At 37.8% G+C, this 12981-nt stretch overlaps 1 protein-coding gene across 2 annotated transcripts in view; it reads left to right on the forward strand.

Moving 5' to 3' along the window:
* FLT1 (fms related receptor tyrosine kinase 1) overlaps positions 1-12981 on the forward strand; it is a 189046-nt gene that overhangs the window by 15881 nt on the left and 160184 nt on the right. For both annotated transcript variants that reach the window (XM_024580771.4, XM_045188069.3), the window contains exon 3: positions 12813-12909. In XM_024580771.4, coding sequence (XP_024436539.2) covers positions 12813-12909 — 97 coding nt within the window. The remainder of the gene's footprint in view (positions 1-12812; positions 12910-12981) is intronic.

Consider the following 12981-nt stretch of genomic DNA (forward strand, 5'->3'; position numbering starts at 1 on the left):
CCCAAATATACTAGGTAATGTTACTGTTGTTGCCATTGTTTTTCTATCTTGGATAAGAACATACAGGTTGAAAAGTATTTCCTCTTGGCTCTAGACCATCCATGGTGTAGCCCAGGAAGAGGAGTGAAAAAGAGGGGACAAGTTATGTCCTGGCTAATGTATCACATCCCATGGTTTTTCCTTTATGACCCTCATTGCTGCATCTCCTTCCTAGACCTCTTCCTTAGTTTCAGAAAGTACAATGTGAAACTGGGCATGTATTCAATATATTTTAGCAAATGTTCACTTTTGGCTTTTTTTCTAGTGACAAGTAAAGTCAGGTAGACTCTAAATCATCTATGTCTCTATCTCTCTATCTCCCTATCTATTTATCTCTATGTCTTCTTTCTAGCTAGCTAGAAGACAATAGGCCTTTCTCCTCTCAGCAGAGAGGTCAAGAAAAGCAGAATTGTAGAAGCCAGAGACTTTGAAAGGCAGCTGGTAAAAATTGCTTAAAAGGTAAAGATGATTACAGGAACTACTATAAAGGACACATGGACAAAATCAAGGGGGAGGGTGCCGGTGGGGGAGGGAGGTGGGTTCAGCTGGGGCGGGGTGGAGGGATGGGGAGAAAAGGCATACAACTGTAATTGAATAACAATAAAAATTTTTAAAAAAAGGTAAAGATGAGCTTAGAGGGTTTGAAAATTGGGAAGTCTTTGAAGAAGAGAGAAAGAATCACTGGTGTTTCTTTTAGTAAACACACAGACACTCAGTTTTTCGGGCCTTATCTTCAACATCCTTTTTCTGAAAGAAGTCCTTCTCTCCCTGGGCTGGGTTAGCTGCCTCCACAACTGGTACTTCCCTCTGATAACATGCAAATGTAATTTTATTTTTATATAAAAAAGGAGTTTATAAGTATGAAATTACATACATCTATATTTACTTGTTTCTCTGTTATCCAGCCTAAGTTAGAAACTTAAAGAAAAAAATCTTGTCTTATTATTATATCTTTCTCTTAGTATATGTTTAAAATAGTAAGTAGAAGAATAAATGCTGAGGCTAAAGCCTGGAGAAATCAACACCATGAGGCGGTGAGAGGAAGGAGTCACATGGGCATGTAATAGACAAATGAGGGAGGAGCTCCAGGATTCCTAGAATCGTAGGTCTCTTTCTGGGGGTTGGGTAGTGTAAGTTTGTGGAAACAGCTCTGGTATTAGGGACCTTATTACTTTACCACAGAGTTCTTCCTTCTGGCTTTATGTAACTTCTACTGCTTGTTTCTGGTCTTGTCATCCAGAATGAGCTGATTCATAAGTTATTTTAAAGTTGGTAGGTTGATGGCCAACTTGTAACAGAAATTGTTTTGTTTTGTTTTTTAGCAGATGTGATATCTTGGATGATATAAAAAAAGACTAATTCTAGAAACAAAGTTCTAGATAGATTAATGAAAATATAAGAGTAAAAATGTCCCAAGAATTAAAAACAATGTTCTCCAGGTTTGGGGTACAAATGACTTAAAATCTCCTGTGGATGTTTGTCAGGAAGGCCTTTACATCACATACTGAAATGAGTAAAAATTATTCAGTAAATTATTTTTTTAAAAGTTGAGATACTGCTGGTAGAAACATACTGCTTTTACTAATTCCATCGAAGATAAGATTTGTTTTTAAGGTTGTAAAAAATCTTAAGAAGGCACAGCTATTACAAATATTTGCTATGTAAATTTAACAAGTTGTAAGAAACAATGAAAATTAAAGGAACTCAGAATTTAAAAAAAGAATAGTTAAGTCAACATGCCCATCCCATTGTCTAAGCAGGATTAGTCTCCAAAATATGCCCAGTGAAAAGCAATTATATTTCAAATAGTTTAATGTAGAAGGAAACTGATTTTGACAATAGAAACACAATGGTCAAGGATAGTGTTTAATGAACTGTAGAAAGTATGCTTGTAGCTTTCAAAAATTCAATTCCCCTATGATGGATCACTTTATTATACACTCTAAGCCATTTAAATCTCAAGGGTGAGAGGGTTTTGTGTATATTATTGGTTATAAAGACAGAGATATCTCAACTTTCCTCTTAGTGAGTGAATGTATAAAGCACCTTCTTTATAGACAGTCTAAAGCATTTCAGAAAAATATAATTAGTAATTTAATAAATGCATAATTAATAAACATATAATTAGTACTTTATAAACTGTCCAAGTAAGCTTAAAATTAATGTCAGAACTTTATCACACTGAGCCTTCCAATTTCCTTTTATTCCTCCCCTATTTTTATATGCAAAACAATTGGTATTCTCTTTTTCTTTGTAATAGATTATAAAGACTATAGATTATTAAATAGATTATTAAAGACTATATGAAAAGAATAGACCAATCATTAGGTTAGCTATAATAACATTTTTGGTTTTTTCTTGCCTAAATAAATAGTCTGCGTGCATGCTAGCCTTTCTTCTTCATTTTATTATACAAAATTTTTCAATCATTTTTTATTTTCAATTACAGTTGAAGTACATTATTATATTAGTTTCAGGTGTATACTCCAGTGATTAGACATCACCTTATTTTGTTTTTTAAAGATTTTATTTATTTATTTTTAGAGAAAGTGGAAGGGAGGGAGAAAGAGAGGGAAAGAAACATCAATGTGTGGTTGCCTCTCATACACCCCGCACCAGGAACCTGGCCCACAACCCAGGCAGGTCCCCTGACTAGTGACACTTTGGTTTGCAGGCTGGCACTCAATCCACTGAGCCACACCAGCCAGGGCAACATTATGTAATTTACTAAGTGATCATCCTGACGAATGTCACACCCATCTGACATCACACACAGTTATTAGAATATTATTGACTATATTCCTTATGCTGTACTTTACATCCCCATGACTATTCCGTAACAGCCAGTTTGTGTTGCACTTCTTAATCCCTCCACCTTTTCCATCTATCCCTCCAACCCCCCTCCCATCTGGCAATAGTCAGTCTTCTCTGTATCTATGAATCTCCTTATGTTCTGCTTGTTTGTTTGTTTTGTTTTGTAGATTCAATTGTTATAGATATGTATTTATTGCAACTTTATTGTTCATATTTTTATCTTCTCCTTCTTAAAGAAAAAGTTAAAGGAGTGCATCACCACCAAATCAGTGTTATATGAAATGTTAAAGGGTCTTCTTTAAGAAAAAGAAGAAAAAAAGGATCGAAAATTATAGTTCACGATTTTGAAGGCATTATTTTAGATTCAAAATGAAAACTTTAGCACTACACTTTTTTTTTCTGGTTAACTAATAGCATCACAACATACAGCTCCGTGGTACTTTTCCCCCAGAAAGAACTGTGTGAATCCGAAGGTTGTCTGTGTTACATGACAGGTTATAGGCAGCGGCTAAACTAAAAAGTAAAAGTTCCAATTCTCGTTCATATGCTTTAACTATTATATGGCAGCTCCTACACTGACTTGACAAAATATTCCCCAGATCTTCTCTGATGCTTTCCTTCCTAAGGGAACCCATAGGGGCCCATGAAAGTAACATGTCCATGAAATTCAACGACCTGCTGTCCTCATCCCCACAGATGCCTGGAGCCTTGCATTGAACAGTAGTGAACACAAAGTAATTGGTAAAATGTTGGGTGGGAGACCAGACTGTAATTCCAATGCCATGTAGGATAAGGAAAACTTTCGATTTCAAATTGTGACCCACATACATGGAGTATGATGCTACCAAATGAATAACTTTAAGTTCAAGCATTTTATTAATATTACTGCTTTTCCTAATGCACCTCTATCTGAATGCTGTTTTAGTGATAAGCACTTTGTCACCGACTTGATGCTGAATTGTTCTATAGTGCTATGATTCTAAAGAGAATGCACCAATGGAAGAAATATTAACAACAAAAACACCAGTTAATTCCATTGAGCCAAGTGTTCTATATTGAGTCTTGCATATATCGCATGCCTTTATTGAAATTGCACCTATACTGAGCAATCTCTTTTTCTGATGTTCATAGCCTGAAAGTTAACATACACTGGCCTGAAAGCAACATGAACAGTAAGTAGCATAATACTACTGGTGAATATGGTCCATTCTATATGAGATGACATCAGGCCCAGCTTCCCCACAGTCCTCTGAACGGTGACATCGGCTAAGAGCATAGGCCAGGGGCAAATATGCTTCAGGTGTAATCCATTTCCTACTATGGTGGAGAAATGGAGATGCATCTGAGTCCTGCCTAACAGACGAAACCATTCTCCCAGCATTTTGGGGGTACAAAGACCATTTGCTCTGTTCATCTCCCTTTGTGTAACCAGATGAAGGTGAACCAGACTTCTCTCCTGAAACGCTTTCCAAGCTATGTCTCATGCACTGTCAACCAGATCTTGACCCCTGCTCCAGGCAGCTCAGATAACATCCATGACATCATCTGGTAAACTGAAATGACATGTTGTTAGACAGCTCTATGGAGGTGTTTTTTGAACGTATTCAATCAAAGAACAGCGGCGTAGGAGGAGAGCATTTTTTGGGAAAAGGTAACTCCATGGCTGGCAGGAGATTTCTCACTGACTGACCTTAATTAACTCTGATGTCACATGAAAAGGAGCTGTGCATGGGTACAGGTCATTGGGAGGGTAGGCTCCTGATGGTAGGCTGGTGACAGGCCTAGTGATAAATGAATGTGCTCTTTTAAACCATGACCCTCCAAGAAGCCAGTGTCAAGTAAAAAGCTCAAAGAGGTATACTGAAGCTGTGCCTCCTCGTGAACACTGACAGTAGGAATGTCGATGTTATTTAGAGTATTTTTCTGTTGGCAAACATCTCAAACCACACAGAATTTTTTCTTTTAAATAGCTTTTATAAAGTTTAAGGAAAAATGAGTAAAGTCAGTAACCCATGCCTGCGTGGAGTGAATACTGCCCAAGTTCTGGTTCTTTCAGACGTTGCCCACTTTATTGGTTCACTGTGGGTTGTCCTTTGTGCCACGTGCTGCAAAAGCTATTCATGGATCTTGCTGGCTGACAATTAATCCACGAGTTGTAAAACAGCCTCTGCCCACAAACTGTGGCAGAATTATTTAAATGAACGTATCTACAGAGTAGTGGCAATGCTAACTGCTGAAATTAAGCATTTAAAATAATTTTCACTTGTTTTATTTTACATTTGAATTTAAGACATAAATGTTATATAAATGACTACTCTAAATTTTCTCCTAAGGCATGGAGAAAACACAGTTCACCTTTCAAATCTGCAGATTTTGCAGGTCACTTGCAATAGCAAAAACTAAAGCAAGAAGCCAGTGAATTCTTCTTGTGGGTCCATGTGGTAAAATAGTGAGTTTAACATAATGTAAAGATGTCAAGGAAAATATCAAGTCCCTAGCATTAGCAACTTTCTACAGATTAAATGTACAGGGTGGGGCAAAACTAGGTTTACAGTTGTGAGTACACAAACAGGGTTTATTCCTGTATTATTGTTTATTAATTATTGTATTATTTTCTATATGAACAGCTATAAACCGACTTTTGCCCCATCCTGTATTGCTGCTGGACAGCAGCCACCTAGACATTGAGTGCTTGGGCAACCCTGGAGATCAGTAACACAATTACTCTCACCTAAAATGTCCTATTCGTTCATCCAAAAGTCACAAATAATCTTATCGACATAAGGGATTAGTCAGCAGTGAGTCAGAGCTTCTTGCTATTGTCGGATACAAGTCCATTTCTAACGCCCAGCCTAGGAGTTTTTTCTGTGCCCAAAAGAATGAAGAATGTGATTAAGACACACACACCAAAAACCTCTTTCATTTCCATATCCACCTCCTCACCACACCCAAAACAAACTTGATGTTTTCACAAAAAGTGTGCTTGCTGGTAGGTAGGCACTTATCTGTGCATGTATCTATGTAACATTCCTTCATTTCTTTAGGTGCTTCCTTGATTTAAGGCCAGTTGATTAGGGGGAAAATAACATTTTTTAAACAGGTGTCATGGTTCATTGTGGCACTCAAGTTACGATGCTGCCGTGCAGATTCCGGTGCCTGTCCCATCTTCGATTTAGTCTGTCAGTAGATGGAATATGAGCCCTGGGGTCTTTCCCCATCATCCCATTAGTGAAAGAAAAACACACATATAAAGTCTTCCTTTACTTAAGGCCCTCTTGCTAATTAGTACATTCAGTTATAACATACACTTCATATTACCTGATAAATACTTTAATAGAGGTGCGACGTGGAGATTAAGACCAAGATGTAACTTTTTATTAAGTGCTAGAGCCCTGCAAGAATTAGCATCCCAAACAAAAATTTTGGTAGTTTCTGGAAATTTGGGTTACCCGCAATTACATTTTTAGCCTTTTTTCCCCCGATGTCACCAACCAAAGAGATTCTATGAGATTTAGTCTGAAACTTAAGCTTTTAATATGCTACATCTTGAAGAAAGAATATCTTTTATTATGAATTATGTCTAATTAACCTCACCTAACCCTGGTAGAGGCTCATGATCTTAAAATCAAATTTTAGAAACATGATACTGGGGGATTTATATTTAGATAAAGAGGTCATTTATCACATAGGATTATGCACTGTTGGAAACATGGTATGTTAAATCAAAGACAGATGCCTCTCATTTGAAATAAATTTAATATACAAAACTTTGTTAAAAAACAAATGTTAGAAATCACTAATTTTAGTGTAAAGGGAACACCAGCCAGTTTCTTCAGAGAGCTCTCATAGCATGATTTTCAATGTGACTAAGTTTGTTAAAATTCCAATTTCAAAAAAAATTTGTTACATAAAAATTCAGTTAAAATTCAGAATATACAATTAGAAGTGATTTAAAATTAACATTAAACTGAATTTATAAAAATATTGTGATTTAGGGGAATAGTAAACTTTTTGCAGTACGTTTGTAAAGCTTATAATACAAAAATAGTAATGTCATTGATCATGAAGGAAAAATTATTTCTCTAAAATCAGCCTTGTAAAGCTTTGAGCTGGAAAAACAACTAACATAAAATCTAACACTGATGGGGTCATATGTGGCAACAAAGTTCAAAATAGCTTGATATTCTAAGCCTTCACCTTAACTCTCTGATTACTTTAGTCATGAGGTTTTCTGTTTTCTTTTTAAATAACAGCTTCATTGAGATAAAATTCACATTGCATAAAACTCATTGTTTTAAATTGTATAATTTGGTGGGTTTTAATATATTCACTGACTTACGCATCCCTTACCACTATCTGATTTCAGAACATTTTCGTCACCCTGAAAAGAAACTCCATGTCTACTGTTAGTCACTTTCCATTCATTCCCCTCTTTCCCGATCACCAATCTGCTTTCTGTCCCTGTGGAACTGCCTATTCTGAACATTTCATATGAATGGAATCATTTAATTGGTAGCCTTTTATGACTGGCTTCTTTTCCTAAGCATAATGTTTTTGTTTTTCAAACAAGAAAGACTTATTTTCTCACGGTTCTGGAAACTGGACATCCAAGGTATAAGGAGGTTGAACTTCTCCTGAGGCCTCTCTCTTTTGCTTGTAGACGACTGCCTTTTCACTGTGGCCTCAGGTGACCTTTTCTCTGAGTGCACTAGGGTAATGCGTTCAGAAGTCATCCATGCTGTATCAGCATATGTTTCCCTTTATTGCCAAATGGTGTTCCATTGTATGACTGTACTACCTTGTGTTTATCCATTATCATTGGTGGACACTTGGGTTGTTTCCACTTTTTGGCTATTATGAGTAATATTGTGATGGACAAGGCTTTATATGGACATATGTATTTAGTTCTTTTAGGTAGACAGTTAAAAGCAGAGGTCCTGGGTCATATGTTTAACCAGTTGAGGAACTGCCATACTCTTTTCCAAAGTGATTGCCCCATGTTACAATTCTACCAGGAATCTATGAGGGCTCCGATTTCTCCAAATCCTCACGAACACTTGTTATTGTCTGTCTTTTTTATTTAAGCTGTCCTAGCGGGTGTAAAGTGGTATCTCACTGTGGTTTGTTTGTTTTTTAAAATGCTTTATTTATTTATTTTTAGAGAGAGGAAGGAAGGGAGTAAGAGAGGAAGAGAAACATCAATATGTGGTTGCCTCTGAAGCGCCCCCACACTAGGGACCTGGCCCTAAACCCAGGCATGTGCCCTGACTGAAAATCAAACCAGCGACCCTTTGGTTCCCAGCTGGTGCTCAATCCACTGAGCCACACCAGCCAGGGCTCTCACTGTGGTTTTGATTTGCATTTTCCTGATGGCAACTGACATCCAGTATTTTTGCATGTACTTATTGGCCATTTATATACTTTCATTGGGAAAATATCTATTGAGATCTTTTGCCCATTTTTGAAATTGAGTTATTTGTCTTTTTATTAGTGATAAGTTTCTCTAGAATGGGATTTCTAACTTGTACATTTGGTACCCATTCTTGTGATTTCAGAATCATAGAATTTTTAGTCCTGAAGGGATTGTAAGAATCTAAGTCCAGCCCCCTCTGTTGGCAAATGAAGAATCTGAGGTTTAACGTGACATGTCCATGGTCACAACAGAGCTAGTTAGCAGCAGACCTGGGGAATTAATTACTAAATAAAAAATGGAAACATGGACATTTCATGATTTATATTTGAATTATGCCCCTTTCAATATAGCAGAGACAAGAGGTAGCATCTGTATGAAGTGGAGCTAAGGTACTTGTCTTGAAGTGGCATTCAACTAAAAACGATCGATGCAAGAGGGAAACAATGATCAATGATCGGTTGCCTCTCATATGTGCCCTGATGAGGAATCGAACTGGCAACCTTTTGTTTTGTGAGATGATGCCCAATCAACTGAGCCACACCAATCAGGGCTCTTTGTGAACTCTCAGTCAGACTTTACGTAAAAGTCTTCTCTCAGCCTTAAAATGGTGATCTGTGTGTGGTTCCTTATGACCTATAGTGGGAGTTCACTCTTTTCGGACCCAGCACTGTAAATTTGAAGAAAGGGCCTCAGTCTCCTGATATAAGGAAATCTCTTTGCCCCTAATGATTATATTGTAGTTGACTTGGATGAAAACAATAGTTCACAGACCTCTTTTCTGTGAACAGAAAAGAGGACAATTCTTTTAAACAAGACTTCTAGGCTACCATGGCAAACGGGACAGTTTTGATCCTCACCTGAGCTTCACAGTGGGAGAGTCGTTGTAAAATTGTAGCACTCCACCCTTGGAAGTGAGGTAGTCTGTGGATTTGTTTCTGAATGGGCAGTGTAACTCCAAGCCATTTACTGAGAAGAGCAAACTAAGTTGCACATGGTGTGAAATGGATGTGTATGTGGACATGTACATAATTATATCTTTTTATTATGAGTATATCATTCCTTAGGAGAATGCATCTGACATGCAGTGGGTACTAAAAACATGTTAAGTCTTCATTACTCAAGCAGGTTTGTGGACATTAAAATGCCTCAAAGAAATGCTTTAAGGCCTAATGTCATTTCCTAGCATTTGAAGAATAAATATTTCACTTTCCTTTTTCCTTATTAGTTTCCCTGTTAAACTGTATCTTGGCACCTCCATTAATCTTTACGAGACTAGTTTCCTATTAACTGAGGAATGGTGATGTACTCAGGGTTCAGTTTCTTGGAAATACAGTTTCCTTACACTTCTCCTTTGCTTTGTTTTAATCAAGCTTTTGTCTAGCTTCCTTGTTCCAAGTGCAAAATTAATTGATGTCAGTGGACAAAAATTATATAGCAAAATATGTTTCTTAGCCTTTACCCCCTAAATTTTCCAACAACCCTATTTTTGTCTCAGTATCTTATTTATCCCCTCAGCTGTGTGTCTTCTCTCAGTTGGAGGCTGGAACTGAAGGGAAGAAAGGAACGCACAGATGGCATGTTCTTCAAGGAATCTTCTTTCTGCTGGCATTTGGGTGGTCCTTTGAGGTCAAAGTTTCTCTCTGATTAGGGTTAGGATTCCTGGTGTTCTAAGTTGCTGATAAAGAAAGATTCATACAATTTGGAAACCAAAGCAGCAGGCAGTGGGAATGGGCCGTGCCATGGAAAGGGAGGCCTCTTCCCCACAGCCCCTCCCAGATGAGAAAGCTCCTCGTCTCCACAAAAACCACCCAGATCACCTGCAAGCAATGCCAGAATTTTCCTCAGGAAGCTGTGCTGGATCTTTTCCAAACACGAACAATTGTTCAACTAAATCCTCAAAGTTCCATGCTATAAAGAAGGGCAGAAATCATTTGGCCTGGAAATTTCTCACAGCAGGTGTTATCAGCCTGTGGCTTTATAGAAACCTAGTGTTTCCATGGATCACTGGTTTTGAGCTCAATGTTGCCTCAGGGAACCCATAAATATGAGTGACATACAGAAGGCCTTCCTGGTTGCCTGAATGGGTTGACTTGTTCTATGACTTGTTATGCGGTATACCAGTTGTATTCATATGAAACAGTGATTTTAATTTAAATTAGTTAATATTGAACCATGTTTTTCCAGTAGTATTTTGATACCAGGACCCATTATATATAAAAGTTACTTTTAAAATATTAATTTATATCACCAGCAACACTAGAAAAGCAGAAAATGTTCATTTCATATCTTTGCAATTACATACCCAGCAAAGTATTCCCTGACAGGAGAGAGGGGCAATTCCTCTGGATGTCGGTGACGGTGGGTGTCTGCCACATGCCAGGCAGCATGGCTGCCACCTAGATGACACAGCACTGAACCCACACACAGTACCTATGAGAGAGATTCTGGGTTTCCTAGTTTTACAAATATTAATATCAAAAGCCATGTAGTGAGTTAATGGAGAAACTAAGCTTCAAATTCAGATCTTTAATGAGTGTAGTTTTTTTATTTTTTTATTATTATTATTATTTTTTAAGATATTAGGACCCAAGAGAAACACTAGAGAGCACTGCTAGACTTAACTGTGGAATTGGACATGTGTGTCTCATCTCTCAGCTCGGTGATGGGATCTAACATTAAAACCTGGAGGGCTATGCAGCTCAACCTCTCACTTTGAAATCCATGGCATAAACCAATTTTTAAGTAAAAAATATTCCCTAAGATTGGCTCTCAATCCTTAACTTTCCTCCCACCCAGAATATCTTTCCTCCCTCCCCCAACCATTATCCCTGCTAATCTTGGGGTTTTTACTTGGCCTTGCAACTGCCTCAGCAGGAAGAGGAGGAATATGAGAGTAAAGGGCAGTGGGGAAGCTGAAAAGGAGGAGGTAGAGAGGTCTTTACTGAGATCCATCCTGACTAGTCAGTGAGAGCTTCAGAAGAGAATCAACCTTGACAGCACCAAAGGCTCAAAGAGCAGTGAAACTGGGCCTGGTAACAGAAAGTCTGAGACCCAAGATTATCCAGACCCGTGCCTCATTTTCCAGATTAGAGAACTGAGTACTGGAGAGAGGATTGACTTGTCCAGGCTCACACAGCCAGTCAGTAGGACGGGTGTCATTATTGTGTAGTATAGAGATGTATAGGTTTTAAGGCACTTTGGCACAGCCTATTTTATTGTCTTACAACAGTCTTGAAATATGCCTGTCAAATGTCACATAAGTACGTGAGCAATTCCCATTTTTCTGTACCACAGCAGAAGGAACTTGGAGATTATGTAAGACAAACCAAATGGCTTCTAAAACTGATTTTGGTTCTAGAATTAGTTTTCCATATGAGGAAACTAGTTCAGAAAGAAAATGACTTGCCCAAAATATTATGGCTTAACTAATGACTGAGCTATGTGTAGAACCCAGGAAATTTTGTACGCACCGTATTCAGAAAAAAAGATCACACAGGCCATTTATACAGTTGACCTACACTGGTATTAGAATTATATTTTAGATGACATTGACATTTTATCATGAGAATTTTTAGTAAGTTACTACTGTTGACGTAAGAAACATCCAAACTTACAGAGAATTTATATGAGTTTATTTGAGCCAAACTGACAACTTCCAGGAAGCAAAACCTCAATGGATTGAGAAAATGCTCTGGAGAATGGCAGTTTTGCAGCATATTTTATACATTAGAATCAAAGGAAGAGATGTAAGAGGGATTCCACGAAATCCGCTGGTGGTAGATTAAAGGGTGGGAGAAAGCAAAGCTGGGAAATCTCTGGGACTGGATAAAAAGTAAAACAGAGAGACACATACCTCTTTCACATTGGTGGGAAGGTTAATAGTTAACACTTACAGCACACAGAGATGGTATGTGGGGAATAAGATAACCATGGGCGGGGTGTTCTATGGTCTCTGTTCCAGTACAGAGGTTGTGCCCTGAGGGGTCTGGAAAAGGAGACTACTCTGACATTTCAAAGGTATGCTGTTAATTGCGAAAAGACAATAGACTGGCTCACTTAAGGTTACGATTGATGTTTGTCAAGGAAGATACCAGCCTAGGACGTGACTACCTGCCATGGCCCACTTTTCGTTAGGAATATTGACATCCAGACCACCCTTCATGGTCACTTTCAGGCTCTGAGTTTGTAAGGCTGCCATGAAGGCCTCCCCTAAGCTTGTCAGGTTTAGTGTGTGGCCCCTTTTTTGTCCACATTATGTAGTCTTACTGTATTTGCATTTTGAACCACGTATAAATTTATTAATGTTCTAAATTAATGGCCTTTTGGATATTGTTTAGATCATTTGGCATAAAAGGATACATAATATTCATGAGTAAGACTTGGACTTGAAAAAAATTAGTGAATTGAGAGAAATTGGTTTTAGCTGTACCTTTCTGCATGTGAAAGTAAGTTAAAGCTAAAAAGTTACCTTTTTGGAAAGATGTAACTTTAAAAAAACATTAGAGGGCAATTTGTAAATAATACATTTCAAAAATTTATTTTCCAGGATCTAGTTCAGGTTCAAAATTAAAAGGTCCTGAACTGAGTTTAAAAGGCACCCAGCACGTCATGCAAGCAGGCAAGACACTATATATCAAATGCAGGTAAGTGACTGTCGGCTTTGGGATTATCTGGCTGCCCTTTCTTGGGCACTTCAGTGGTCTCTTGTGATTCAC

The sequence above is a fragment of the Desmodus rotundus genome, chromosome 3, assembly GCF_022682495.2.
Source record: "Desmodus rotundus isolate HL8 chromosome 3, HLdesRot8A.1, whole genome shotgun sequence".
Classification (NCBI taxonomy): Eukaryota; Metazoa; Chordata; class Mammalia; order Chiroptera; family Phyllostomidae; genus Desmodus; species Desmodus rotundus.